The sequence below is a fragment of the Cucurbita pepo genome, chromosome LG09, assembly GCF_002806865.2.
Source record: "Cucurbita pepo subsp. pepo cultivar mu-cu-16 chromosome LG09, ASM280686v2, whole genome shotgun sequence".
In the NCBI taxonomy this organism is placed as follows: Eukaryota; Viridiplantae; Streptophyta; class Magnoliopsida; order Cucurbitales; family Cucurbitaceae; genus Cucurbita; species Cucurbita pepo.
The window spans coordinates 395,872-423,683 of NC_036646.1; the positions used below are offsets into that span (position 1 = coordinate 395,872).

The window sequence follows — 27,812 nt, forward strand, 5'->3', positions numbered from 1 at the left end:
CGGCGGGAGTAGAAGAGTTGGAGACGGATCTCCTCCAATGAATGGTCCGTATTCCATTTTCAACTCCAAACACAGCGTTGTTTCTTCTGCCTTCCAGTCTCCATAATCTAAGCCTCTTCCTAATTAAACCATGCCGATTGGATTATTTCTCTGCCTTCTTTGCTATTAATTTACAATCTGCCATCCAATGGCGGATGGATCATGGAAGAGGAGGCAGTCTAAGCGGTCGAATTTCAAGACCTCCGCAGCCATGGCTTCTCGGCCTTCTTCTCGACCTTTCCGTACCCCTAGAAGTACTGCCCTGCTGGTTTCGATTTGCCTGATCTTCTTTATTGTTCTGGTCTCCGGCATTTCTCTGAATGCATTGCGTAGATCGGCCAAATATGGAGTTCAATCGCCAATAATTTACTCTATTGAGGTGGTCAATGAATTTCCTCACGATCCTAGAGCCTTCACTCAGGTATCCCAATTTTCGAGCCATTTCCAGTCTCTTCATTATTTTTGCTCATGATTGAACTTGGTTGAAATTCATCAATACTGTTCATCGCCACATACTGATACAAATGCATGGAGACCATTTCCGAAGTGTTATCTTGTAATTTTCCGTCTAAGCATTTTTCTTCAAATCACGAGTTGATTTGTGTACCTATTTCTTATAGTGATGCGTTGTTGTCGTGTTCTTGTCTGCTTTTAGGTGACTATTGGATATGAGTTATCATGGAAACTGAATTGTTTTCTGTTGGAATTTTATATTACAAAGCTCATTCATGAGTATTGTTTTTGATAACTCTTGTCTCTTGCTTCTCCAGGGACTGGTTTATGTAGAAAATGACACACTGTTTGAGTCAACTGGCCTCTATGGACAGGTGAATTTACATTTTGTTCAGATTCGTGTAATTAAAAGCAGACAATTTCTATAGCTTTTTTACAATTTTTACCAATCATGTCCAAGAACAATTCATTGTATCATCCTTTCTGATTAGCATGTCCTTGTTTTGTAGCTTTGTCTCAGATGGTCACAATGGCCTTATCTCCGCTTCTTCTCTTCCAAAAAAAATAGACTGTGATTAGAATTTGAGGAGGGATTTAAAACTTTCATTATGTAGTTTATTCTCATCCGTCGTGCTCTTATTTTACAACGGTAGGGACGATTGCTTCCATTACTGACCAGCTCGTAGACCACCTAAAAAGGAAGGAAATAGTCAACAAATTGGTATTTATAAACATCTCGATCTTATTCGTAGTTAGGAAGGGGGAAGGAGTCTAAATCAATGGACATTAATGAACCATCATTGATGGACGTTGCACATGACACAGGATCGGGAAGTACTTGACGCTCGTTGAGACCTTTGCTTTGTCATTTTCATTCTCTACTTCTGCACTAGGACTTTCTTCTTTTTTCTTCTTCTTATTATGTGAGATCTCACGTCGGTTGGAGAAGGGAACAAAGCATTCCTTACAAGGGTGTTGAAACCTCTTCCTAGCATACACGTTTTTTGCGGGGAAACTTGAGAGGGAAAGCCCAAAAAGAGTAATATCTACTAGCGCTGGGTTTGGACCATTACAAATGGTATGAGAGGCAGATACCAGACACTGTGCCAGTGAGGACGCTGGCCCCCAAGGGGGGTGGACTGTGAAATCCCACATCGATTGGGGCGGATTGTGAAATGTGTCAGTGAGGACCCTAGGCCCCAAGGAGGGTGGATTGTGAAATTGCACATCGGTGGGAGAGAGGAACGAAACATTCCTTATAAGGGTGTGGAAACCTCTACCTAGCAGACGCGTTTTAAAACCTTGAACAGAAGCCTAAAAATGACAATATTTGCTAGAAGTGGGCTTGGGCGGTTGGCTAATTTGTGTTTGGGAATTATTACATTTCTTTAGCTATGTGAATTTTAATATCACTTATTTATCAATTAACTTGGTGAATATTGAATGACTCTGGTTTTGACTTTATATACATTTTCTGTTCCAGTCGTCGGTTCGAAAAGTCGCTCTCTCTACTGGGAAGGTAATTTTCATTTTCATATTTCTCGTATGCAATAAAAGAAGCGACACATTTTTACCCGTTACATTCATTCTTTTGATCACGTTATGTATCGTTAAATTTTGACAATTTTCATTATGTTTTGAGTTTTCATGTCGTCGAGAGATGAAAAACATGTAATACCTTAGAGACTTTAACTGTCTATTCGTGCTGATCAATCATATAATACTAGCAAAACACAGTTCAGCATTGCATTCCAATTTCTTTGTTGGTTTTTATTTATTTATTTTACTTACTTTCCTCTACAGACCGAGGCTCTTCACGAGATGGATGCCTCTTACTTTGGGGAAGGCTTAACACTTCTTGGAGAAAGGTCTGTGATGGTTTAAATATTAACGCACTGTTTTTGTTGCTGATTCAGCCATTGAAAGAATGGCAGTTCTAATTCGTCAGTTGCAAATATCTGTGAAGAAAATATGACGAATTTCTTGTTTTGGAAATTAACGATTGAAGTATGAACTCAAATGGTCACTTCTTTCAATTAATTGTAATGGAGGCATTTATGATTTCATTGTACCATTTAAACTAGGAATTTAATCTGGTGTTTGGTCTCGGGAACTCAAACCAATTTTGTGTATTTATATGAGATCCCACATTGGTTGGAGAGGGGAACGAAGCATTCATTGTAACAAGGCGTGGAAACCTTGAAGGGAATCCCAGAAGGGAAAGTCTAAAAAAGACAATATCTACTAGCGGTAGGCTTGGACTGTTATAGTTTATATGCCACCTAACCTTTTTTCCCATCTTCGAAAGATAATTTGTTCTTACTTCACTTTGTCATATGAATCTCTATTCATTATAGCAGTTAGAAATGTATCCTAGTAGAGTCTTCAGTATTGCTAATGTAGCCCTTTCTATATTCTTTTGTAGGCTGTTTCAAGTAACTTGGTTGAAGAAAACTGGTTTCATATATGACCAAAACAATTTAAGCAAAGTTTGTACTTCATCTTTATTCATTGTTCTTCAATTTTTATGTGACCTCTTGGCTGCTTGATTCATTACTAGGTTGTTCAAGTTAGAGGAGATTTAGTTATATTTAAGTAGATTATATTTTGGGAATTATTTTTAAAAAAAATTAAATTAAATGTTATTTATATTCTGTGTGCAGGTTAAGGAATTCACTCATCAAATGACTGATGGTTGGGGGTTGGCAACAGATGGAAAAATTTTGTATGGAAGTGATGGGACATCAACATTATATCAGATTGATCCAGAGACATTTACAGGTTTCTCTGTTGTTTTACTCTAAATTAAATTTCATGACCCGTAAAAATGGGTTGTGAGTTACTAATAAATAATATACCATTTTCCCAATTAATGCAGTTACAAATAAATGGGTTGTGAGTTATCAAGGAGATGAGGTGTATAACCTCAATGAGCTGGAATTCGTCAATGGAGAAATCTGGGCAAATGTTTTTATGGTATATTCTCCGACATTTTTTTTTTTTTTTTTTTCTATTGTTTTTTTAAAACTTTGTTTGGAAATTATGTTCTTGTTTCTAGAGTCTTAAGATGATTACATTCTTAGGTGCACCATTCATAATTGTTATTTATTTCTTGCATCTTTGTAAAGATCTAATTGAAGGTTCCATTTTGTAGACTGATTGCATCGTCAGAATCTCAATAGAAGATGGAAGTGTGCTTGGATGGATTCTCCTCCCATCTTTAAGGTTTTTCTTTGAACACTGTTTATTATGTTTAGCGCCATAATTGTAATGAAGTTTCTGATCATAACTAGACTTTGAATTTCCACATTAATCTTACTTTTCTTACATTTCATGTTACAGAAGGGAATTGTTGCAAAAGGGGAAACGAGTAAGCGCTTCAATCCATTGATTTTATATCTATTGGATGATTCAATTCTGATTATTCAATTCTGATTATTCAATTCTTACTTACAGATTGATGTTCTAAATGGCATTGCATGGGATAGCGGCAAAAATCGCCTTTTTGGTAAGTAATCAAAATGTTAGGAATCACGACTCTCTACAGTGGTATGATATTGTCCACTTTGAGCATAAGCTCTCTAGGGTTTGCATTGACCTTCCTCAAAATGCTCCATACTAATGGAAATATATTCCTTTTCTTATAAATCCATGATCATTTCCTAACTTAGCCAATGTGAGACTCACTCCCAACAATCCTCAACCATCCTCCCCTCGAACAAAGTACACTATAAGCCTCCCCTTAATCGAGACTCGACTCCTTTCTCTGGAGCCCCTCGAACAAAGTACACACTTTGTTCGACACTTTAGTCACTTTTAACTATACTTTCGAGGCTCACAATCTTTGTTCGATATTTGAGGATTCTATTGTCATGGCTAAGTTTAGGGCATGACTCCGATAACATGTTAGGAATCACAACATTTCACAATGGTATGATATTGTCCACTTTGAGCGTAAGCTCTCATGGTTTTGCTTTGAGCTTCCCCAAAATGTCTCATACCAATGGAGATATATATTCCTTACTTATAAACCCATGATTATTCCCTAAATTAGCCATAGTGGGACGCACTCTCAACAATCCTGAACACAAAATTATTAATTGTTGATCGTTCATTATTTGATATCTTAATTATGCCCCCACTTGTCCTTCAGTGACAGGAAAGCTATGGCCAAATCTCTTCGAAATCAAACTGCAGCCATCAAAGGAGCATTATACTGTTAAAGAGATAAAGCAGCTTTGCTTGCGTGAGCCAATTACATTTTGACTAGCTTTGAGATTTAGTTTATTTAGTTCATGTAAAATATTTTAATTTAGACTTTAAAATTACTCTTTTTAATGTAATTTAACAAATAATAATTTACAATCAAGAATTGATAAAAGAATATGCTTTCGTAGTTTATAGAATTGCCTAAATAGCTATTATTATTATTATTTGTAAAAGCTAATCATAAATTTATGAACTAATTTTAAAATTCACCGTGATTAAATATTTGAAATCACAAATTAAAATAGTAAATATCTCAATATTGTTTCACGGGTTGATATAAGGAGTAAATGTAGTACAATATTAATCAAATTTTGATATTTTATATAATATTATAAAATGTGTTAAATATAAAAAAAGTTGCTATATTTACAAAATTTTATAAAATGTGTTAAATATCAGAAGATATTAAAACAAAATCTTTTTCCTAAAAAAATAATAAATATAGAAAAATGTGACGTGGCTAACATTTTCATGAAACGTGTGGAAGAACTACTTCAGATTGCCGCTACTCAAGCTGGTTAGTTATTAGCGACCAAAGGATTGGAACGATGCGAAGAGATCAGATTGTGACTTTCTTAATCCTTCTGCCTCAAAAACTACATCGTCTTCTTCATTAATGACTTCTAAATTTCACAGGTTCATTTCCCTCTCCCGCCATGGCATTCAACTTGGTTTCTATTGAGACATGGCTATCCAGGCCAACAGGATCGGGAGTGAAACTATGGGTTCTCATTGTGATTTGTGTATTTCTTCTTCTAATTCTTATTCTTACCTTCATTTGTCAACTCTATTGTCATCGTCGTAAGCGGAATCGGAACTGTCAAAGCGAAGATCGTGAAACGGCGATTTCAGAAGAAGTTTCTACGGAGATTGACGAAAAGAAGGGTTCCGACGATCAGTTTTCACGGCAAGGTAGTGTGAATATTGATCAGTATAGTGTTTGCACAGATTGGGAGTATTCGGCCGGTCGGTACTCGATTGCGGCGGTCAAGGATGGGCATAGAAGGAGCACATTTGCGCTCGATGAGATTGAGCTAGCGACGGATGGATTCAGCGCAAAGAATGTCATTAGTATCGAAGATTACAATGTTGATTATTTTGGAATTTTGGCCGATGATACAAAAGTGATTGTCAAGATATTCAATGCAAATAACAGGTATGTTCTGAATCTCATAAATTCAACATATATGCAACCAAATCCCGTTAGTGATTCATTATCTCTTGATTCATTTTATTGTGATCTAACATCGCACAGCATGAAATCAATGATTAATAAAATCTTTGTTAGAGAGGATTTTCTCCATTTAAATCTTCATTTATCAGTATTGAAGACGATGAATTCATCCGAGAAGCAGAGAGAATTCAACATATTAGCCATAAAAATCTGGTCAAATTGCTTGGATACCGCACTCAAGGAATTGAGAAAAATAGGTAATGTTCATGCCCATCTTTCACCTTTCTTTACGCAAAATTGGTTTATAAATACAGAATATGAGATTGAAAAGCTTCGTATCTTTGCTGTTCAGGATTTTTGTTTATGAAAATGTAGATAACGGAAATCTGCATCAATGGCTTCATGGATGTCCACTGAAACCGTTTAGCCCTCTGTCATGGTCCAATAGGATGAACATTATTCAAGGCATTGCAAAAGGGTAAGATGCACGTATGCACAAATATATGCTATGCTGTGTTTTGATTCATGAAAAGATTGATGCAAAATTGTTTCCTTCACTACTCAGAACATTGGGAGCTGCGTGTGTTTCTGCAGATTAGCATATCTTCATGAGGATGTGGAACCACAAATTCTCCATGGCAGGCTAAGATCAAGCTGCATATTACTTGATCAGGATTTGAATCCCAAGATTTTCAATTTCGGTCTACTTTCCCTTTTTCCTCCACAGAACTTGCAGGGACCTTTGGTTGGAGAAGCGTCAGTGGTCTCTATCCTTTTCCCTTTTCCCTTTTCCTTGCTCTGATGCTATTCTCACTCACTTCTTCAAATGAAATTTGTTGGTGCTCTCAGATATGAATCCCTTAACAATGGATCATCTAGCCCATTCACTGAAAACAAGGATGTTTACAGCTTTGGTATACTTCTTTTGGAGATGATAACTGGTAGAGCTCCTCTCGACTCCAATGAATCATCCCAGGTAAGTATGTGTGAGACCTCACATTGGTTGGAGAACAGAACAAAACACTCTTTATAAGGGTGTGGAAACTTCTCCCTAATAGCTAATAGATGCGTTTTTAGTATGTGTGAGATCCCATATCGGCTAGAGAGGAGAACGAATCATTTTTTATAAGGGTGTGGAAACTTCTCCCTAGTAGCTAGTAGATGCGTTTTTAGTATGTGTGAGAACTCACATCGGTTGGAGAGGAGAACGAAACATTCTTTATAAGGGTGTAGAAACTTCTCCCTAGTAGCTAGTAGCTGCGTTTTTAGTATGTGTGAGACCTCACATCGGTTGGGGAGGAGAACGAAACATTCTTTATAAGGGTGTGGAAACTTCTCCCTAGTAGCTAGTAGATGTGTTTTTAGTATGTGTGTGAGATCCAACTTCAGTTGGAAAGGAGAATGAAATTTTTTTTTAAAAGGGTGTGGAAACCTCTCCTTAACAGATGTGTTTTTAGTATGTGCGAGATCCCACGTTGGTTGGAGAGGAGAACACGAAACATTCTTTACAAGGGTGTGGAAACCTCTCCCTAGCAAATGTGTTTTAAAAACCTTGAGGGAAGCTCGAAAGCAAAAGTCCAAAAATGACAATATTTGCTAGCAGTGAGCTTGAGTTGTTACAGTATGCTACACGTTTTTTTGCGACTAAAACAAGCTCAAATCTAAGCGAGTGTGGATAGTAGAATGATGATTTTATATGGAAAAAATGCAGGCACATTTGGTAGAATGGGTACAATCATTGATTGGTAGTGAACACGAAGTGGAAATGGTGGATTCCAAATTGGAAGAAAAGCCAACTTCAAAGCAACTCAAACGAATGCTTTTAATTGTCCTTCGTTGTGTTGATCCAGACATACAGCATAGGCCGAGTATGGGCCAAATCCTTGTCATGCTTCAGCCTCAGGACCTCACCTTTTACTCCCTCATGTACGTATTTCCATGCCCACTCCTTCATACATATTTACATGCATGCATTAAATTTTTTTTTTTTAAAAAAAACTCCTTTCATTGTAGGGCTGTCGGATCGGAATGAGTGAGTTCTTGTGAAGATGTGCTGATTAGCATTGCACTTGGAAAAGAATTATACATTTAATTAATTTGAGGTATTTTTTTTTATTATTTATATATTTCCATTTTTGAAGGATAAAATTGCATACATATATAATTTGTTTTAAAGAATTCTAATTCTATTTAATTTTTTTAAAAAAGTACATAGTTTTCAATATTCAGTTAGTTTAAAGAATTATAGTTTTGTTATAAAACCAAAACTAATTTGGTTAATACGTTTAATAGAGGTTTTATATTTTGTTTATAAAGTTGCTTTTGAAGTTTCGGGTTTTTTTTTAATATAAATTAAATTAATTTATATTTTAAATTTGCGGACAAATATTAAATAAATAAAGCATAATTTTCTTTAGAGATAATTTTAAATTTAAAATTATATAAATAAAAATAGGTATAATTGTATATACTCTGAAAAAAATATATATAGAAACCTCAAATATTATGGGATATAAAATTACTATCCTATTGTCCAGCATTTTCTATTGAATTTAATTCTCTCACTATAATCAATAGTTTTGAGATTTGAAAAATTACATACCATTTCTTTCTGCTTCAGAATTACCGATAAAACTTTAAAAATTAAAAAATATTTTTGGAAATAGACTTTGTGTGTGTGTGTGTGTGTGTGTTTTTTTTTTTTNTTATTTTTAAGACGTAAAAAATGAATGGATGACTAAACAAAAGAAAAAAAAAACAATTTTAGCACTAAATTCGAATATTTGGTTTGTTTTTTTCGTTTTTTTTTTTTAAGTAGGGCCCTAAAATCTTCCAAACGTTTAACTAAAAGTAGTAGCTGGGAGATGCGTGACATCCTAGCAACACCGTTCGACTGTCTCGTGTCACAGGAGATAACAAAACGTCCACGTGTCACATGAGATAACAAAACGTCCACGTGTCAACTGGGGAGCGAAATTTGAAATTCGGAGAGATCCACGTAGGAGACAATAATAGAGTAAACCCCCTAGAGAAGGGGTGTGGAAGAGGCGGCAGGTCACGTGGCAAGATGTGATTGCATGGGAAAAATGAAGGAAATGGTTTTGTCGTTTTAAGCGATTAGCTGTCAGTGTCGTCTTCTGTTCCTATGGCAGCCATCAACCTCACGTTCCCAGTCCACTGTTCTTTTTTGCTCAGCCCTTGGTCCACACACATCAATTTTACCCTTTCACCAACTTCCTTAATTTTCAACAACCTTATTCTATTCAAAAAAAAAAAAAAAAAAAAAAAAAAAAAAAAAAAAAAAAAAANAGGATATAATTGAAAAGGGTGAACTAAAAAGGACAAAGTTTAAGGATAATAATGAATAATAATGAAAATTTGTTAAGTTATTTTTTAAATAAATTACTAATCGGTGAAAACTAATGGTAACTATATTTTTAGAATTTTTAAAAAATTTAAAGAATTTATTGAAACTTTTTGAAAAACTAAAAGTATTTTTTAGTTGAAGTTTAAAGTTTTAGGATTGAAAAAAAAAAAAAAAAAAGTGAAAATGACAATTTTGTATATAAAGGAAATACTCCAACCAAGTTGCCCAATTTTTTATTGTTATTTCTTTTGCCGAGTATTTGACTCCACTACTTCAAACCGATAAGAACTTGTGGTCTCTGTTCCTTCAACCTCCATTTTTAGCTCTCTCTCGCCGCTGTCGTTCTCTCCGAGAAGCTTCCCCTTCTTCCACTGTATTTTCTCCTTTATCTCTCCCATGGCGGCCAGCGTCTCCGCCGTCTTAGGGCCCAAACCATTCCATGTCTTCCTTACTTCCTCCAATCTCTCCCCTAAACCTCGAACTCCGTTTCTGTATCCATCTTCGGTCTTCCGGAGCAGTAGAATCCAATGGAAGATGCGGAGAAAAACGCTGCTCACCGTCTGCGTGCTCGTTGAGGATCAGAGTAGTTCCAGCGAGGTGGAAAATCTCGCAGATGAAAATTTACCGATTATAGTCCCTCAGATCCCATCGCCTCATGTTGCAGAGAAATTAGCGAGGAAGAAATCGGAGCGCTTCACTTATCTTGTTGCTGCAGTTATGTCTAGTTTTGGAATTACTTCCATGGCTGTCATGGCAGTTTACTACCGATTTCACTGGCAAATGGAGGTCCTCTCCCTCTCTCTCTCTCTCTCTCTCTCTCTCTCTCTCCATAGAAACTTGAATTGTTTTTGTTTTCATCGCGCCGTATTCTTCCGACTAAATACTGAATTGCGACTGTTCAATTTGGCGGTGTGTAGGGCGGAGAGATTCCTTTCTCTGAAATGTTTGGTACATTTGCTCTCTCCGTTGGTGCCGCTGTACGTTTTAAATCTCATTTCATCTCTGTATTCTCTACTTTTCTCGAAGAACTATAGGCCGATTTTCACAATCAATTTGGGAATATCAGGTCGGCATGGAGTTTTGGGCAAGATGGGCACATAGGGCTCTCTGGCACGCTTCCTTGTGGCATATGCACGAGGTATAGGTTTCTAATCCTTCTTATCTATAGAAGTTCGTATTTCTGAGTTCATTTCTGCTGTGAAAATTTCTATCAACAATAACCCACGATGAACCTCAGTTTCATAGCGAACAATCAATATTCAAAAGGATAGAAGAATCGTTGAGGCTTGGACTTGTTAATTGCCGCACAGTCGCACTTATCACTTCGCTTTAGTATTTTTTTTATGTTTTGGCTGTTGAGAAGATTTGATTAACAACAACAGATCGTTCGCTGTGGACCTTTCTCTCATTTTCCATGTTCACTTTCCTAGCAAACAAACAACATTGATTTAAAAATGAAAATCGTTGACGCTTGGACTTTGTTGATCTTGAATATTACAGTCTCACCACAAACCAAGAGAAGGACCGTTCGAATTGAACGATGTTTTCGCCATAACCAACGCCGTGCCCGCCATAGCTCTCCTCTCTTACGGCTTCTTCCATAAAGGCCTCGTCCCTGGTCTCTGCTTCGGCGCTGTAAATCTCTCTCTCTCTCTCTCTCTCTCTCTCGCAATCTTTCCGAATCTGAGTCTGTTTCATATCCTAACTAATCACTAGGGATTAGCGCTAATTACGGTGTTAAATGACGAAAATAGCCCTAGAAAAGTGTTGTTAATTGAGAAAGCGTTTTGACACGCTGGCGGGTTGTGGCAGGGCCTTGGAATTACTGTGTTTGGGATGGCCTACATGTTCGTCCACGACGGTCTCGTTCACAAAAGATTCCCTGTGGGTCCCATTGCCAACGTGCCCTACTTCAGAAAGGTCGCTGCTGCTCACCAGGTAATTTAATATCATATTAAATTATGTTTTTTACAGTTAAAATTAATAACATTTGTTATTAACTTGCATATAGAAAATTAATTGCACGTGTCTAAATGTAATTCTAGATTTAAAATATTATCTCCAATTTAAATTTCCAATATTATTTTCCCTAATGAATTTTATGAATTTTTTTGTTTCTTGAATGTAGCTTCATCATTCGGAAAAGTTCAACGGTGTTCCGTACGGGCTGTTTTTGGGTCCAAAGGTTAGTTTCGGGTCTATTTATTTTTATTTTTGTCTATTTATTTATTTTTAATAAATGGTTTTCTCATAAATGTTGTGGTTCAGGAATTAGAGGAAGTGGGAGGCCTTGAAGAATTGGAGAAGGAAATCAACAGAAGAATAAAATCAACGGCCAAAAAACCAATCAACGGTTCTTGATTAACCAGTCACCAGAGGGCCCCACTGTTGATGTTAAGTAAAAAATGAAAAGGAAAAAAAAAAACCCTCCCCTAGCAGTAATTTTGATAATTAAAAAGTGAAAGTTTAGATCAGTGCCTCCTTTTTTCCCCAATTTTTTACTGTACGAGGCAAAAGGGTAGAATAATGAGATGGTAAATTTGGTAGGAAGGATTCGCTTTTACCCAGGACTTACCCTCTACTTTTTACTCTCTAATGTGACGGTGAAAAAAACAAATCAGCCAAAAGTAAATAACTCGCTCATAACTTTGTGTAATTTTCGATATTTCATAATTTAATAAAATAGGTAAATATTCCAACTAGTTAAATGTCAAATACGATATAATATTTAGATAATATATTATAATAATTAATTATAAAATATATTTATATTATATTATCATAATTAATTATGAAATATATTTATATTATTTCTTCTCTAATTTGAGAGGTATATTTTATTTATTGTCCATATTTAATTAGTTTATATTTTCTTTATTGTTAGGTATTAGTTGATAGCTTGTACACCGGTAGGTATTAGTTGATAGCTTGTATTATATTTAAAGTTATGAATATTAACGAGGATACATACCTTTCATCTCAATTCTATTTCTCATTCTTAACTACATATGAAAAAAAGCATAACTTCTTTTTTATTTAACAGAATTGAGATATTAATTAAATCACACTAAGTTTTGATTTTTAAATCAAACCCTAAATCAAATAAATAATTTTTAAATGAAAATATAAATAAAAGATAAATGAATGAAATCACATTTTAGAAGAATCAAATGGATTAAACTGACATTTCGAAAGTTAATTATAAAAAAAGTAATTTGTTGTCAAGAATTAAAAAATAATGATGAAATAAGTATTTAAATTAAAAATATTTTAAAAAAGAAAAAGTGCCTAAATGAAAGGATATATATAATAAAGTATCCTAAATGGCTTTCATTTTGAACTCTTTACTCAATAGAGACGTTCACACTGACGCAATATCTACCACTCCTAAGTGTGCATAGATATGAAAATATTATTACTCAACGAAAGAATACAGATTTAAGAATTAGAAAAAGAATTGGGATCGAATGTACTATCTTCATTGATATTCATCACCTTTAAATAGGATACAAGATACTAAATAATATCTACCAAGAAAATATAAACTAACTAAATACTGATAATAAAATAAAATATACTACTATTCAAATTCAACTGATTACGATATCTAAAATATATTTCCTAACTAATATATTCTGGAAGATTACGAATATCATATATTCCATAACTAATTCAAACTAAAATAAGTTGCACTAAATTGTGACAGCCTCCCTTAGTGCAAGCTTATTTCTCAATAACTCCGAGAGCCTTTACGAGAAACTTCAAATTTCACTTTGGTAAGTGTCTTAGTCAATATGTCTGCAACTTGCTCATTAGTATGTATTTCCTGCAATTCAACATCCTGCGTTAACACTTTCTCTCGAACAAAATAATCTACGAAGAATTTCTTCCAGCTAGGCTTGCTTATGGACTTCTTAGGCATGCCACCACCTGAATAAGACATTGACAGATCATGTTGAATGATTTCCTTCTTAATAAATTTCACATCACAGCGATTCAATCGGGTAATCTTCTGAAAAGATCTAATTTTGAGAGCATTTGACAGTTCCGGTCTCAAAACAGTCTTCTCTCCAATGGTCTTAAACTTTGAGGCTTCAACAACTATAAAAGCTCCTTCACCATTTGAGTTCACGTAAAGTCCACCCAAAATATACAAAGCATCTACATGGCCAAGCTTCAAGTCGATTGCCTTCTGAAACACCTCAATTTCTCGCTCATCTTCCCTCATTGCATGCAAAGCGGATGCCAAATCACAGTGAGCATCAACATAATCTGGTTTCATGAATATGACCTCTTTCAAGGCCTTAACGGCAGGATCCAAATTATTGATATGACCCTCTAATAATTGAATCTGAGCTTTTGATTGCTCCAATTCTAATGACAAAGAGTAATAATTCATCTCAACTTGTGCAGACTCAGCATACTCCATACACCGGTGAATTACATCACTGGCAGACTGCAAAAGCTCTTGATCTTCTGATCCTTTTTTACCACTCAATATATTTGCAGGAGCTTTATATCCTTGGTCAAGGTCCAAGTCATCCTTACTATGATCATCAAGGGCATGCTTGAGCTTTTGAGCAAGGGACTCATCTTCTTCAGCTACCCAACCATCATGCTCATCACAAGCACTGTCACTATTGTCACTAGATGCATAGTCCTGACTTAAGAGGGTATCAAATCGATCATCCAAAAGCTGTCGAGTTCGTGGCTTATCAACATCATCCTCCACATGGTCAACATCTGCATCCTCAAAAATGTCATCGCCAAAAGATTTGTTATTAATAATATTCTGGCTTCTTGTCGCCTTCTCAAAATCCTTAGCCACACTAAACTTATTATCCATTGAACCATCCTCCCCTTCTTCACATAAATTTACCTGAACTACGAAATCCTCCTCCAAGTCCTCAACATCAGAACCAAATCGTGATAAATCATCATCATCAAGCAGTGCAGCTATTTCTGGGTCAGACTGGGGCGGAGCATCAGTAGCCGAATCCTGCAAATTGGTAGTTTGATCTAAATTCTCCAAGATGAGAAAATCGTCAGCCTCAGAGGGGAGGTAAAGACCGTCAAGATCGTCAAACGTTAGCTCGACAACTTCATTTTCGTCGAATCTCAAATCCAAGGCCGTGGAGTAAACAGAAGAGTCATCAGGGGCAATAGAATTGAAATCGGAGAAAAAGAGAGAGTCTAGATGCGAAATTTGGAGAGAATCAAACTCAGAAGCGTAAGTAGTGGAATTAGAATTAGAATTTTGATCACCTGTAGAGACATCATCTTGATATACGGCTGAAGTCACGTTTGTTGGTTGGTCAAGAATCTCAGTGGTTAAGCAATATTCCCAAATTGGATCTGGAGAACTTTTATTTTCATGTACCGCATTTGCTTCTGATTCCTGCATCTTGACTCGGCAATTTGGTTTAATATGGCCTGGCTTTCCGCAATGATCACACACCACTTTCGCCTGACAATCTCGTTTAAAGTGACCTGGTTTTCCACACCTGTAACAAGCTTTAAATGGCTTCTTTGACCACTCCTCACTTCTTAATTGATTCCCATTGCTAGATGAAGGCTTTGAATGAAAATTCTGTCTCCTTTGATCTTTGACATACAACACACCTTCTAACTTTGGGGAAAATTCGTTGCTGCTAGTCATTTGCTTAATCAATGCTTCCTGATTGGAAAGAAGATTCTCCAGTTCAATAACTGTAGTCTGATTTGCCCACCCTTGTATTGAGGAAACAAATGGCATAAACTCTTTTCGTAATCCACGAATAAGATAACGCCGTAATCGAGCCTCACTCACTGGCTCCTCAGCATCTAATTCTGAAATTTCAGAACACAGATTTTTCACTTTCAAAAAATATTCTTCAACCGAAAAATTACCTTGAGTTACCATAGCTAGTTCATTCTCTAGAAATTGCAGTCGAGCGGTATTTTTCTTAGTGAACAACTTTTGAAGTGTATCCCATATTTGCTTTGGTGACTTTAAATCACGAACATGATCAATATACTCCTTGCTAATCAAAGTCCGCAAGGTAAACAAGGCTTTTCCGCATTTGATCTTCCATTGTTGGCGTAATTTTGCATTCTGTGGAGTATCGGCTGGAATTTCTGTGTCATCACCTTCAATTAAATCCCACAAATCTTGCCCTTGTAGATAAGCTTCCATGCATAACTTCCAATAACTATAGTTATTGCCAACCAGCTTTTCCATAGCTACACCCATAGAAGCACTCCCACTATTCATCTCGTTGAGTAATAATATTAAACCGTACCAACTTGGCTCTGATACCAACTGACGCAATATCTACCACTCAAAAGTGTGCATAGATATGAAAATATTATTACTCAACGAAAGAATACAGATTTAAGAATGACAAAAAGAATTGGGATGGAATGTTCAATCTTCATTGATATTCACCACCTTTAAATAGGATACAAGATACTAAATAATATCTACCAAGAAAATATAAACTAACTAAATACTGATAATAAAATAAAATATACTACTATTCAAATTCAACTGATTACGATATCTAAAATATATTTCCTAACTAATATATTCTGGAAGATTACGAATATCATATATTCCATAACTAATTCAAACTAAAATAAGTTGCACTAAATTGTGACACACACTTCCCTTTCAACACCTTCCCGCGCGCCAGTCATCTCCATTGGCGGAGTGTCAACATTTCTCTCTATTTCTCTCTCATTTTCACACAAGGTATGCTGAAATTTCAGACCAAAAGCCAAGCATTTTAGTGCCCAAATGGGTCCACCGGGAATTTCATAATAAGGTCGGTGAAAAGCTTCTTCCCTTTGATTAATTTATGAATTATGGAGTCAATTAGTGCCTACGTTCTTGGATTAACAACCCTATTCTATTTGGGAGTCTGATTAGGCTATAATATATCACATGCAAATCACACACAAGAGTTTCTTTTTGTAATTAATGGGGTCTTTTGTCTTATCCAAATACTGCACGCCAGGTGTTTGATAAAAAGCCTAGAATCTAGAAATGGCCAAATTTTATGGGATTTTCGAGTTCTTCCGTTTCATCATGCCTTTTTTTAAATGCATTTCTAGAATTTTGTCATCGAACACTAATAGCTTTTGAAACTCAAAATACCCTATAATGCACTCCACCTGTTTGATAAAACTCCCCAACCAAAACCACTTGCAAGGGATGAGATGAGCCTAAAACTTTGTTGTCTCCATTCGAGGTATTGGGTTTTACGTGTCTGTTTCTTACGCTCTCGCCCAGTCCACGTTGCCATTGTCAACCCCCATGGGATCCCCTTGGAAATTGCTCAACCATTTCTGTAAAGTTAAAGCCGTAAGCTCGGGGGTGGGAGGGTTCATGCATTGCACTTTCTAATTCTTTATTCATAGTTTATAATATCCTCGTTCTCCATTAAGAACTCTGCTCCATATCTGTCAAATTCTCATTGCTTTATATTTTTCCATTTCTTTCACAACATGATGTGACATTCAAATAGTGTTTGTGCGCATAAAAATTATATTTTCTAGCCTTGTTTAAAATTATGTTGAATGAAAATTTATAATTGGTGTTTATAAATTGATTTTTTCAAATGGTTTTTGTTTTTTGAGTGATTTATATTTTGCATTAAGATGCATAATTTCTTGAATTTCATCATACGAGTTCTTAAATGCATCTTTTTTTTTTTTTTTTTTTTTTTTTAAGAAAGGTTGGAAATTGGTCCCATTTTAAGTCCACCGTTTCTTATTATTATTCTTTTTTTAGAATATTATTTTATTGTGTTCTTTCAGTGGAAAGCGGAATTTTCGAAAGCGTGCACGTCATCCTCATCTTTAGTCAATTCAATTTGGTTTACGGGTAGTTCAAACTCAATACGGAAATTCCAATGCTTCTTCTTCCATGAATAAAAAACTCAGAATTTTGTTTTGTTTTGTTTTTTATATTTTAAATTTTTTAATTTAGTCTATATATATTACTAATAAATATTAAAATTAGTTTTTATTACCAATTTTTTAAATAAATTTTAGAAAGCGATTCTTATTGAGTATTTTTTAAAATTTGAATCTTATTATACAAATTAGAAATTCCTTTAAATATAAAGTTGTTAGAATATATATTTTTGGAGAAGATCGTGTTTTGAATATTAGAAGCTCTTTTAATTAATTCATTAATTTTTTTTATTTGGAATATGTTAGTGGAAGCCATAAGGTGGCCCACAATTTCCTCCATNAATCTTGTACATGTTGATAATCTTATATTTACTAGTTATAATTTCATCCTTCTTTAACTCTTGATGGATATTGTATTCTCTTAGGTCCATTTGTTAGTCAAACCAAATTGAGATGATCTTGCACGAATTGGGTTAGCCCACATCAAGCCTTTTGCTCTTCACCCATGGCTAAATTTGGGCCTCTTTTCAAGTCTGCTTGCGTTCTCGTGATCAATCCAATCTCTTCTGCCTTACACATGGTTCCCAGCAGTATCTCTATAATTACCCATGCCAAACCTGATATTCACTCTACTATTAACAAACTTGGAGAATTGTCCACTTTCGACCTTTCATGCTTCCCCTCGAGAGCTTTTCTTTTCTATGAGCTTTTTTATTTGGACTTTTGTTAAGATTTTTAAAACGCGTTTATTAAGGGAAGGTTTCACAATCTTGTAAAGAAATTGCAAAGAAGGTTTCGTACTCCTCTCCAACCTATGTGGAGCCCCCCAATCCACCCTTCTGAGAACCCAATGTCCTTGCTCGCATACCTTTGTTCTACCTCCTTCTAGGGGTTTCCACAAAAAGAAGGTTTTGTTATCCTTTCCAATCGACGTGAGACCTCTCAATCCCCCCCTTCGGGGCTCAGCATCCTTACTGGCACATTGTCTCGTGTCCACCCTTTTGGGGTACAACCTCCTCGCTGGCACATCACTCGATGTCTGGCTCTGATACTATTTGTAATGGCCCAAGCCCATCGCTAGCGGATATTGTCCTCTTTGGGCTTTCCCATTCGAACTTCCCCCCAAAATTTTTAAAACTCATTTGATTGGGAGAGCTTTCCACACTCTTATAAACAATATTGATTGAGATCTCACACAACATGTCTTAATAGGAGTCTTGAGGTATCTTTTGCGCACTATGGTTCTTGATATTCATAATTAGCCTGTTCAGCAGTTCGGTCTTATATTTACAAGAAGGTTTGCTTGCATAGTTGACCACAAACCTTATCATGGGTTGTGCGTTTAATAGCGATACCTTGTTCTCTTGGTCCTAAAGAATTTCTGTCTGTTCCATTTTAGAATTTGAATGTCGTGCACTTGCGCGTGCCATTCAATATCTTGATGTGATAATATGGTACCACCGCATTAGATTCCAATTATGTGTTTCAGGCCCATCCGAAACCCAATGACATCGATTTTCACATTAGTTTGTGATCAAATTCTCTATAGATTGGAAGTTCATCAAATTTCTTATTTAGCCCAGTGTCTTGTATTTTCTGCTTGAAATGTCAGATTCTCTTCAATCTCCCTGTATTTGTAGGTATGGTCTTGTTCTTTATCAATTTTTCTGGCCAGACAACCAAAGCTGTTGAAAATCTCAAATAAGGTTTCATATCAAAATCACAAATTTCTCTGTAACTACCGTTCATATTTTTGAGATAGATGTGTTAAATAGTCTGATTAAACCTCGTTGCTTTACCTTTTTTGGGCTCAAGGCCAGCAGACACTCGGATTCAGGTGGGAGTGGTAGATTCTCTCATCATATTGTATGCTTGATACTATATGGTATTTTTACTTTATGAAATGGGATCAGCATAATAGTTACACGGTTTTTCTTATATTATATGATTATTGTAGAGCTTGCACTCATTTATACTTCCCCATTTGATATTTAGAGATGTCCATCTGATTCTTATAGACTCACTCTAAATAGAGGGAAAATCATCGTTTAAACCAGGAATGAGGAGGGAAGGGAAGAAATTTTTCCATATTAAGGAAATAGGATAAGAAATGAGGATTATATTCCCTGTCTCACTCCCGCCAAATGTCGTCTCCGTCTGTCCCTGCTTCGAACCATGGCCATCTCTAAGTGAAATTTTATGAACTGTCATTGTGAATAGATTGTTTATCTCAAAATAGTCTCTCTAACAAGGAATGCCAGTTGCAATTGGCATCCACAAAATTTTTGAGGAACCCTAATTTTCGATTAATGCTCTGTTTTCAGGAACACTAGTTTTCCATGTCAAGAGATTCTAGAGGTTGCTAAGAGCTTTTATTACATTAATGCTCGGTTTCCAACTGGGTTATTTCCATTTCACTTAATACCTTCATAATTATTATTAAAAAGAAAAGGCTTAATTTTTGTCATAGGCTTTATATTAGTGTCTCATAGCTTGTTTATGTTTACATTTAAAATTCAATTTTCTTTAATAGGTGAGATTAATTGATTTATAAAAATTTATTTAATAGGCGCAAGAAGTTGAGTGAGATGTGGGCCAGCCGATGAGAGCCGAGCCGCCTAGAAGGTGTCAGCCAGATAATTTAGATGCCAATACTTCTTTTACATCAAAGCCAGCCATCACATGCCACGTGGTGATTCTCGATTTGTCTGTGAAGAATTATCTTCACTCTCTCACCAAGTCAGTTCTCTATTTTACTATTTCTCCGACGGTACAACGTTTCTTCGTTTCTTTTCTCTCTCTGGATCCGAAATCGGCATTTGTCTGAACCCTAAATTTCTTGGGGCTTTCACTTCGTAGATCGCGATAATGGAGATGGGGACCTCTTTCTATTTTCTACCATTCTGAAAGGTTTAGGTTCTCTTTTCTTAGTTGTTTGATCCTCAAATTGGATATTTATCGTAAAATTTCTTACAGATGAGATGTACCTTCTGCACGATTTACTTCTGAAACCTGTTTCTTGTTTGCCGTCTTTCCCCTTCCTCCCTTTTATCACTATATTTATGGATCTGGATCCAACGCTACAGGATTTGAGCCCTAATTTTCGTTGTGCGTACTCTTAATGAGCCGGTATATCATTAGCTGCCACTTGTGTTAGTCTGCTTTAGGTTTTGAACATTTTCTTCTTTTTTGCTGTGATTTTTTGCTGTATCCCCTACACTGCTGTAGTTTTGGGGATCCAATGTTTTAAAATCTGTGATCTGAGTAGCAAAGAGATGCGATTGAGCCCCGAATCTATTTTTCTTTTGGTTTTGTTTAGAAACAATTGTCGTTTTCTTGCATGGTGAAGAATTTGGATTGAATTACCTCGGTTTATTTTTATGTGCACAGTTTGCTTACTGTATATCTCGATCTGATGTTGATGATTGTTCAAGTAGTTTAAGTACTTTGGAATTCCCATTTCCATATTGGATCGAGGTTACTATGCACTATGTATGACTCATTGTTATGGGTGTATAATGCTTAGTTTGTAGACTTGGTGGCTGGTTTCTAACAAATCAGAGGATAGTACCCAAGAACTAACTCATAGCAGTGAATGGTGTTGGGTGTGAAGTCTCAGTTAAATTTGAATTGATGGCCATTTATGCTTTGTGCTCATAGGCATGTAATACTTGGTTTGTAGATCAGATTGTAGGTTTCTATCATGTTTAGTTTGATACCCTTAACTTGTGTCTTTATCAGAGGATTCTACCAAGAACTAACTCATTATTTAAGTGAATACATATTTAGATGGTGGTGGGTGATAGTCTCAGTCATTTGAGTTGATGGTCAATTATGCTTTGCATCACCCCTGGGGGGAACTTATAGATGGCTTACTTAGAATATGTTTTGTTTCAGGTTCCTCCTCTGACCCTCTGCAACTTTTATTTATTGCTGTACTTTGTTCACAATTAATTGATTTTTTCTTCTTTGAATATTTAATGTCTTCTTGTATGAGGGATGATTATCACATGTGGAACATGTAGGTGAATAAAGGATTGTACAAGTGAATTAGCATGCATAAACGGGGGTGCAAGTTTGTGACAATTAACTTAGGATCTGAGGCTCAGAAGGCTAATATTATTGTTATTATGCGGTGTATGCTTTTAATAGCATTGAGTTCCTTCCTATTTATCCGGGTAAAAAAAAACCATTGAGCATTCCTTCCTATCTTTTCCCTGAAATTTTTCATGATTTTATGGCATGTTGTCTCTTCCCTGGCTCTTGCTGGTAACTCTCAGGTACTTAGTACATGGTGTTAGATTCTTTTAGTGTTCTCTTTATAGGTCTCTTTGTACGTTTGTTCTTTGGCAGTCTCCATGAATGCTGTTAATTGTAACTAACAGCGTTAGCAGTTGAATAGCTTATAGTAGGCATTTTTTCCGTTTCTTTTTCTATGGTCTTGAAGATTATTGACTAGTTTATTCTCTTCAATCCACAGCCATCAGGAAGAGGCTCATGTGAGTTGCTTGCAATTAGACAGCTTTGTATTTGTTGCTTCGGTTGGAATATTGCACTCTTTGGTTCATTTGATATGAACAAAATGGGAAAGTGGAAAGGTTGTGGAAAACTAGGACGACTGGTGCCAAGAGGTGGTTCTATGACTTCTTACAAATATGCTCTTTTGTTGTCACCTGTTGTCTCTGTCTGGGATTGCATTGTCAGGAAAATGAGGTATTCCTACAGACCTGAGTGGGTGTAGTGTTTAGGATAGTAAAATTATAGTAGATTTTTATATATATATATATATAAAGTAATCCACTGTAGATTTTATAGCATCATGATGAAAGGATGGAAAAACAATTACGAGGATATATATACTACTTACAACTAGTTTTTCGAAAAAGAGATTGAAAAGTTTAGTTAGGTTATGGCTAGTTTTGTGACTAGTATGGGCAATAAAGGACAGCCTGTCGTGAAGAAAGCAAAAAAGAAGCAGGTGAAGGATGAGTTGGATCGTCAGAAACAAGCTGAGAAGAAAAAGAGGCGGTTAGAAAAAGCGCTTGCGACTTCAGCAGCTATTATATCTGAACTTGAAAAGAAAAAACAAATGAAGAAGGAAGAACAGCAAAGGCTAGATGAAGAAGGTGCTGCTATTGCTGAGGCTGTTGCTCTGCATGTCCTGATTGGTGAAGACTCAGATGACTCGTACAAGATTCTTCTAGAAAACGACGGTCTCAACCCTTGGGACTGCCCTGGGCAGTTTGACCACGTAATGAGTGTTTCAAGACCAGACATTCCAGTGCAGGAGTTTGGGAGATGTACGACCCTTGATGGGACTGGTTGGACTTCTAACATCGATAGATTTGGATCAATGTGGCATGGTTTTGGGAGCGATTATTGGTCGGTCTCTGCTGGACATTATGCTGAAGATCACCGTGCATTATGTTTCAAGCAAGTTGATGGAGCTGTAAGTGAGATTTCTGCTGGCATTATAGCGGCGCAGGCTGTCTCATCACTTCATATTACGGTAGATGGGGATGAAGAATTCAACGCCCTTAACAGGAAGCGAAGGGGTATGTAAAATTACTTCGCATGTTTGAAATTGTGGTAATATGGTGTTCTGGTACATGCTCTCATAATTGTTTGCGTGTGGAAGATTTGTCGTGTTTTTGAGGGAGTTCCAAGTTGTTCTTATGGACTTTAAGCTCGCGAATTCGACCTTCTTGAGTCATGCGTTGGCGTGCTCCAAGGGCACGCTCGGCAGCAGTTGTTCTCAAATGTGCATTCTGGCCAAGCCCGCTCACTGAGATCATCAATCCTGTCTTTGTTGAATTGTATTTTATATGACTTTGTATTATAGAAAAATGTTTTGGCTTCAACGACTTAACTGGATTGCCTTTTCTGCTTGGAAGGGATTGAATGCTGAAAGTAGTTATTGATCCACGTAGAATAATAATCTTTAATGCCTGCCATAAATTATTCTCTGCTCAAAATGGATCCTTTTTTTAACAGAAAACCAGCGATTAATATTTGCAGACATTTGAGATCCACTTTTAAAATGTATTGGCATGAAATAATTTTCGAATTTTACTTACGTTCTTAATCAGATGGTTGATTATGATTTACCAGATGAATAGAAGCTGCAATGTCGGTAGCATAAATTATGCATTACTAAAGATATAAATCAGTTGAGAAGCGAAGAAATGGGTTGCATTTATCTATAAAATATCAACTTGCAGGGTTCTGCACAGAATATCATCAAACACGATTCCCACTTATAAACGCACACAGAACTTATATATTTCTCAGTGATAAAAATGAAATTTTACACTTAAAGAAACAAATGAACCTAAGATCATCAACACAGATTTCCACTTTTACCTAACAATGTTTTCACATGTCTTGATGCGCTCGTGAATTGAGCAATATTGGTGTCTCTTCATTTGCTTTGCGTTGTTGCTCTGCTGCACCTTCTTCAACTTCATTCTCTACTTCTGAACTACTCGATGGTTTGGCACCTGTGGTAATAAGATTCTTAAACCATGCAGCTTGAAATCTAGAAGTACCTCTATTTGAGTCATCTGTAGACTCTGTGGGCGATATGACGTTGTTCGTGGCCCCTAGAATAAAACGGTAAGCCACTTTGCTGGCCGATATGATCTCCGTTTTCGCTTGTTTGAACTGCAACAACCCCATCAAAACCAACAAAGCAAGTTTAGTTCATTTCATTACACAAGTTATAATTACCCAACCCAACGCATAGAGTATACAATGTCGATAACATCTTATTTTCATCTCTAAAAAAAAAAAGAATACTGTCTTTAGGTAATGAGTCTTAGGAACATAAATACCAAAAACGACAAAATCTTAGACGTTGGAAGTTACACCTAAAGTCATAGGAATATTTGCATGCAGATCATTCATATATTAACCCTTGGGCAATGGATCGATCATCCCTACACTTCAAACCTAGTAGCAACAAGATTAGTACTGCCTTTTCAGAAAAGAAAGACTTGTAACAAAAATAAGCCTAGATGCAAAGGGCTAAGCAATTGTAAGTAGTGGTAAAATTCCCCTTAAGATATAGATGTCATAATATTGCTTCGTTCCAGAAAAGAGTCATTTTGACATGTAAAATGTTATGCGATAAATGATGAAGCGCAAATCTTACACGAACTGCTGTGTTTCCAGCTACTTCCAATGCAGCATCACCAGCGTTGGCAAACCGATTAACCCAACCTACAACAGGATAAGCATCATCAGACTTCTGCTCCCAAAAAATAATCAACATCCACTTGTTAAAGTATTTGCCAAAATAATCACTCCATTTAAAAGAAAATAGTCTCTACCAGTCTACGTCCATTATTTCATCCTATGACATCAATGTAAAGTCCAGAGCTTCAAATATTTAATTATACATCCTTACATGCTTTCAGGTCTAAACTGTTTTCTCACCTCCATCACTTGTAACAAAGATTATACACAAGATATGGAGAAATAAGGAAAAAGGAAACCAATACCAGTCAATTATTAGGAGATGAAATGACTAGGAAAAAGTAACAACTTTTATGAAATGCAAAGACAAAAATAAGAATGACAGCGAAGAGAGTATAACAGTTAGTTTAGTACAAAGAAAACAAAAATAAAGAGACAGAGAGAGAACTAAAATAGCCAGAAAATGAAGATGTATTTGATAAGATCTATGTTTCAAATAAGCCCCAAACTCAGTTATGCGCACGCTCAAAGATGTAGAAGCCTGTTATTTTAATATCTCTTAAAGACCAATAGTGTACTTATTATCGACATGCTTAATGAGCTTTTTTTAGCAATAAAAGCCACTCATCATCAAAAGTGGTGTCATTTAAAACTAGAACAACAAACAGAAATATTATATTAAAACCATGATGATTCAAATATATACTGTAAATGAGAGAAGGTAAACATGCTGACATGAACTTAGAAACCTAATAGACGTAAAGGAATTTCTTTCATTATCTCCATAAAACATCAGGCATAATAAATCTAGTTGATGCCTCAAATGCACACAGAAATTGTCTCAGAACAAAGATCTTATTATTATAGATCATAATAGTATGAACACAGATAACATTACCTGGAAGTTTTGATACACTGAGCATTTCACAGAACTGATCACAAAAGTGGTTACAGTTTCTTGAAAGTAAGTCATATGAACTTCCAGGCCACTCTCTACTAAGTTCCCTTAAAATCTGATTCACCTTGAAAATTGAACAGTTTGTTTTACCAAGGTTAATACTTTCACGATATGTGTACATCGGATTCTGTCCAGAAGGGCAACTGAAAACTCCAGTTCCTTGCTCACAAAACCCAAAAGACCATTCATCATCTCCATAAACCTGTAGTGCATAGCACAATTAGTCTAACACCCCGTCAACCACAATAGACATGAATCTGTGTAGGGAAATATGGTTAGGAGAATGTGATTGGCAGAGTACAATAGTGGAAGCTTCATACACCTTTGCAAATTCATTTCAGAATAATATTTCATCGCTTCTATGAAGAAATCTTAACTGCAAAATCTACACATTGTTTGATAGCTAAACTCTTATGGAAGAACGCCATAATCTGTAGGAATTAAACGGATGAAATAACAAAATATCCTGGAAACTACCAAATGTTGCTTTAGTAGACATTGGTAACAAGAATGTCAGAGTAGAATCTATGATTATCCATGGCGAGAATGGGAGTGAAAAGTAGAAAATTACTACACGATCTATTGCAAACAATATCACACGTCTTATGAGATAAAATATATAACGATATCTCACAATCTAGAGTGAACCACAGAGTCCAATATCTTCTGGATAAGAACAAATTCTAATTTCTATCACGAAAAATAGAACTAACAAACTTTCTCAAAAGTCTTAGATGAACTGTAACACATTACATCCTTAGTAGGTATCAAATCTCTACCTCCATCAAAGCCAATATCAACCTAAATCAGAGCAACACGTAGTAAACTACTGGATCATTAAGCAGACACTAACATGTAAATACGAAGAGAAAACATCAATACTTAGTCTACATTAACATGTAAATACGAAGAGAAAAACAGAGGAGAAAGCGGGAAACCTGAACAGCGCTATGGAAGATACCGCCTAGACCAATTCCATCCTTGAAGATCTTGTTGATATTAACAATTGTATTGTTGGTCTTATCTGATCCGCTATTCGTGACGTCGTATATATGCAGCATCACGTCAGTCATTTTTTCAAGAAAAACGCAAACAAAAACCCTAAACTGTAAACCTAGTCCTCCTCTTCTCACAGAATTTGAAACAAAATTATCCTAACCCTAAATCTACCACCGGTATCTCCTGAAACTTGCCTCGCAATGTCTCTCAGTTCGAAGAATTGAATTGGATTCAAATGAAATCAAAAGAACCCTTCGACCACCGCCATCTCTCCACTTCACACCATGATTTGCTCTTCGCGGTCTCTGATTTCAAAATCTTTTCGCCTCGAAAATCGAAATCTCTTTCTCCAATTCCTCCTTTTCTTTCTTTAAACTCTAAAAAGACGAATTCGAATTTAGATTATTCTTCAAGTATTTCATTTTTCTTTTAATTATTCTTCACAACTCTGCAAAATCACTTGGATCTCAGAAATATGTTACGTTTAACAAACCAAATTTTAGATTCTTTTTTAATATTTAACTTAATATGTCTCTCAATTTCCTAATATATTAAAATAACCAAAATAGCCTCCTATTTCACTTTTAAATTTTATCGTGAGGTTGTCATTCATTATTCCGCCGTGTGTCGATGATCGTCACCACTACAATTACTGACTACTCTGATAACAATCGTCACCGTCTATTTTTGTGTCTATCGCCTACTTCCAGTAACTACAATTACTACGATGACCACTCTAACCTACGATATTTTATTGGTCATAAAGTTTTAAATATAATTTGGATCTTTTTTAATATTTTATGATAATTTGACATTACCATATATAAATATTTTGAGTGTAAAGTAAGCTAAATTAACTTTTATATTAAAAAATACTTTAAAAATGTAAATAAATGCATACATCATTTTACTTTTAAAAAAATGTATTTTAAAATTTAGGTGTAACTACGGAAAATTACGAAATTGCCCTTTTTAAAATGATTGAAGAAATAGGTGTAACTACGAAATTGCCCTTGAGAATATGAAAAATTACAGAAATGGAAAGGTGAAGCACAGTTAGCGTGGCAGTCGGTGCCAGGTTGCGAGGAGATGATGGGTAATAAGGCCATTATCTGAAATGAGTTGGAGGAGTGGGTCCCACGTGCTCGTGCCTTCCTTAACATTTGGGCTCGGATTCATTAGTCTTTTCCTTTAATCCACTGATATTTTTTTGGATTTGTTAAATTTATTTTGTAATATTTGAAATTTTAAAATATTTAGATAAAATTAAATTTTAGAAATCACTATTAATTTAGACAACTTGTATAATATACGAGACTCGAGCCAAGCAATTAAAAAATAAATAAAATAAATAAAAAAGTAAACATTAAAAGACAAAATTACTCGTTTATTTAGGTCTCGTGATGATATCACTTGGAATATTTTGTTTTGTCACAGCTAACATCAACTTTGGGTCA

At 35.7% G+C, this 27,812-nt stretch overlaps 5 protein-coding genes across 7 annotated transcripts; 4 read left to right on the forward strand and 1 right to left on the reverse strand.

Annotated features, from left to right (window-relative positions):
• LOC111801652 (glutaminyl-peptide cyclotransferase-like) lies at positions 1-24,545 on the forward strand. Its single transcript, XM_023685714.1, has 14 exons — positions 1-460; positions 810-866; positions 1,976-2,011; positions 2,296-2,360; positions 2,918-2,981; positions 3,156-3,273; positions 3,371-3,468; positions 3,647-3,717; positions 3,835-3,862; positions 3,949-4,000; positions 4,646-4,767; positions 7,834-7,839; positions 15,203-15,209; positions 24,536-24,545. Exons 1-11 carry the CDS (start codon positions 188-190, stop codon positions 4,756-4,758), a joined length of 975 nt encoding a protein of 324 aa, XP_023541482.1. The 5' UTR covers positions 1-187; the 3' UTR covers positions 4,759-4,767; positions 7,834-7,839; positions 15,203-15,209; positions 24,536-24,545.
• On the forward strand, positions 5,192-8,082 carry LOC111801651 (probable serine/threonine-protein kinase At1g01540). The gene is made up of 7 exons (XM_023685713.1): positions 5,192-5,917; positions 6,085-6,192; positions 6,288-6,413; positions 6,530-6,691; positions 6,785-6,911; positions 7,647-7,861; positions 7,949-8,082. The coding sequence occupies exons 1-7, from the start codon at positions 5,418-5,420 to the stop codon at positions 7,965-7,967; spliced, it is 1,257 nt and encodes a 418-aa protein (XP_023541481.1). The 5' UTR covers positions 5,192-5,417; the 3' UTR covers positions 7,968-8,082.
• LOC111801653 (beta-carotene hydroxylase 2, chloroplastic-like) lies at positions 9,530-11,727 on the forward strand. 2 transcript variants are annotated; one of them, XM_023685715.1, is made up of 7 exons: positions 9,530-10,088; positions 10,220-10,279; positions 10,369-10,440; positions 10,803-10,937; positions 11,115-11,240; positions 11,431-11,487; positions 11,571-11,727. In XM_023685715.1, the coding sequence occupies exons 1-7, from the start codon at positions 9,699-9,701 to the stop codon at positions 11,661-11,663; spliced, it is 933 nt and encodes a 310-aa protein (XP_023541483.1). In that variant the 5' UTR covers positions 9,530-9,698; the 3' UTR covers positions 11,664-11,727. The 2 variants fall into 2 exon arrangements, with proteins under 2 accessions (XP_023541483.1, XP_023541484.1); XM_023685716.1 differs by lacking the exon at positions 10,803-10,937.
• LOC111801656 lies at positions 19,946-23,139 on the forward strand. 2 transcript variants are annotated; one of them, XM_023685718.1, is made up of 2 exons: positions 19,946-20,111; positions 21,682-23,139. In XM_023685718.1, exon 2 carries the CDS (start codon positions 22,111-22,113, stop codon positions 22,762-22,764), a length of 654 nt encoding a protein of 217 aa, XP_023541486.1. In that variant the 5' UTR covers positions 19,946-20,111; positions 21,682-22,110; the 3' UTR covers positions 22,765-23,139. The 2 variants fall into 2 exon arrangements, with proteins under 2 accessions (XP_023541486.1, XP_023541487.1); XM_023685719.1 differs by lacking the exon at positions 19,946-20,111 and adding an exon at positions 20,120-20,330.
• Positions 23,372-26,835, reverse strand: LOC111801655 (deSI-like protein At4g17486). Its single transcript, XM_023685717.1, has 4 exons — positions 26,295-26,835; positions 25,297-25,558; positions 24,355-24,422; positions 23,372-23,864 (listed from the first exon to the last, which is right to left on the reverse strand). The coding sequence occupies exons 1-4, from the start codon at positions 26,427-26,429 to the stop codon at positions 23,577-23,579; spliced, it is 753 nt and encodes a 250-aa protein (XP_023541485.1). The 5' UTR covers positions 26,430-26,835; the 3' UTR covers positions 23,372-23,576.
• Between the last annotated feature and the right edge of the window lie 977 nt (positions 26,836-27,812).

Coding starts and splice junctions, on each gene's coding strand:
- LOC111801653 (XM_023685715.1), top strand. CDS start 9,699: ATGGCGGCCAGCGTCTCCGCCGTCTTAGGGCCCAAACCATTCCATGTC. Junction 10,089..10,219: donor GATTTCACTGGCAAATGGAG/GTCCTCTCCCTC, acceptor GGCGGTGTGTAG/GGCGGAGAGATTCCTTTCTC. Junction 11,488..11,570: donor GGCTGTTTTTGGGTCCAAAG/GTTAGTTTCGGG, acceptor GTTGTGGTTCAG/GAATTAGAGGAAGTGGGAGG.
- LOC111801655 (XM_023685717.1), bottom strand. CDS start 26,429: ATGACTGACGTGATGCTGCATATATACGACGTCACGAATAGCGGATCA. Junction 25,559..26,294: donor TCTTCCATAGCGCTGTTCAG/GTTTCCCGCTTT, acceptor TATGCACTACAG/GTTTATGGAGATGATGAATG. Junction 23,865..24,354: donor CTGGAAACACAGCAGTTCGT/GTAAGATTTGCG, acceptor GGGTTGTTGCAG/TTCAAACAAGCGAAAACGGA.
- LOC111801656 (XM_023685718.1), top strand. CDS start 22,111: ATGGCTAGTTTTGTGACTAGTATGGGCAATAAAGGACAGCCTGTCGTG.
- LOC111801651 (XM_023685713.1), top strand. CDS start 5,418: ATGGCATTCAACTTGGTTTCTATTGAGACATGGCTATCCAGGCCAACA. Junction 5,918..6,084: donor ATATTCAATGCAAATAACAG/GTATGTTCTGAA, acceptor TTCATTTATCAG/TATTGAAGACGATGAATTCA. Junction 6,912..7,646: donor ACTCCAATGAATCATCCCAG/GTAAGTATGTGT, acceptor GAAAAAATGCAG/GCACATTTGGTAGAATGGGT.
- LOC111801652 (XM_023685714.1), top strand. CDS start 188: ATGGCGGATGGATCATGGAAGAGGAGGCAGTCTAAGCGGTCGAATTTC. Junction 2,361..2,917: donor TTAACACTTCTTGGAGAAAG/GTCTGTGATGGT, acceptor ATTCTTTTGTAG/GCTGTTTCAAGTAACTTGGT. Junction 4,001..4,645: donor CGGCAAAAATCGCCTTTTTG/GTAAGTAATCAA, acceptor CTTGTCCTTCAG/TGACAGGAAAGCTATGGCCA.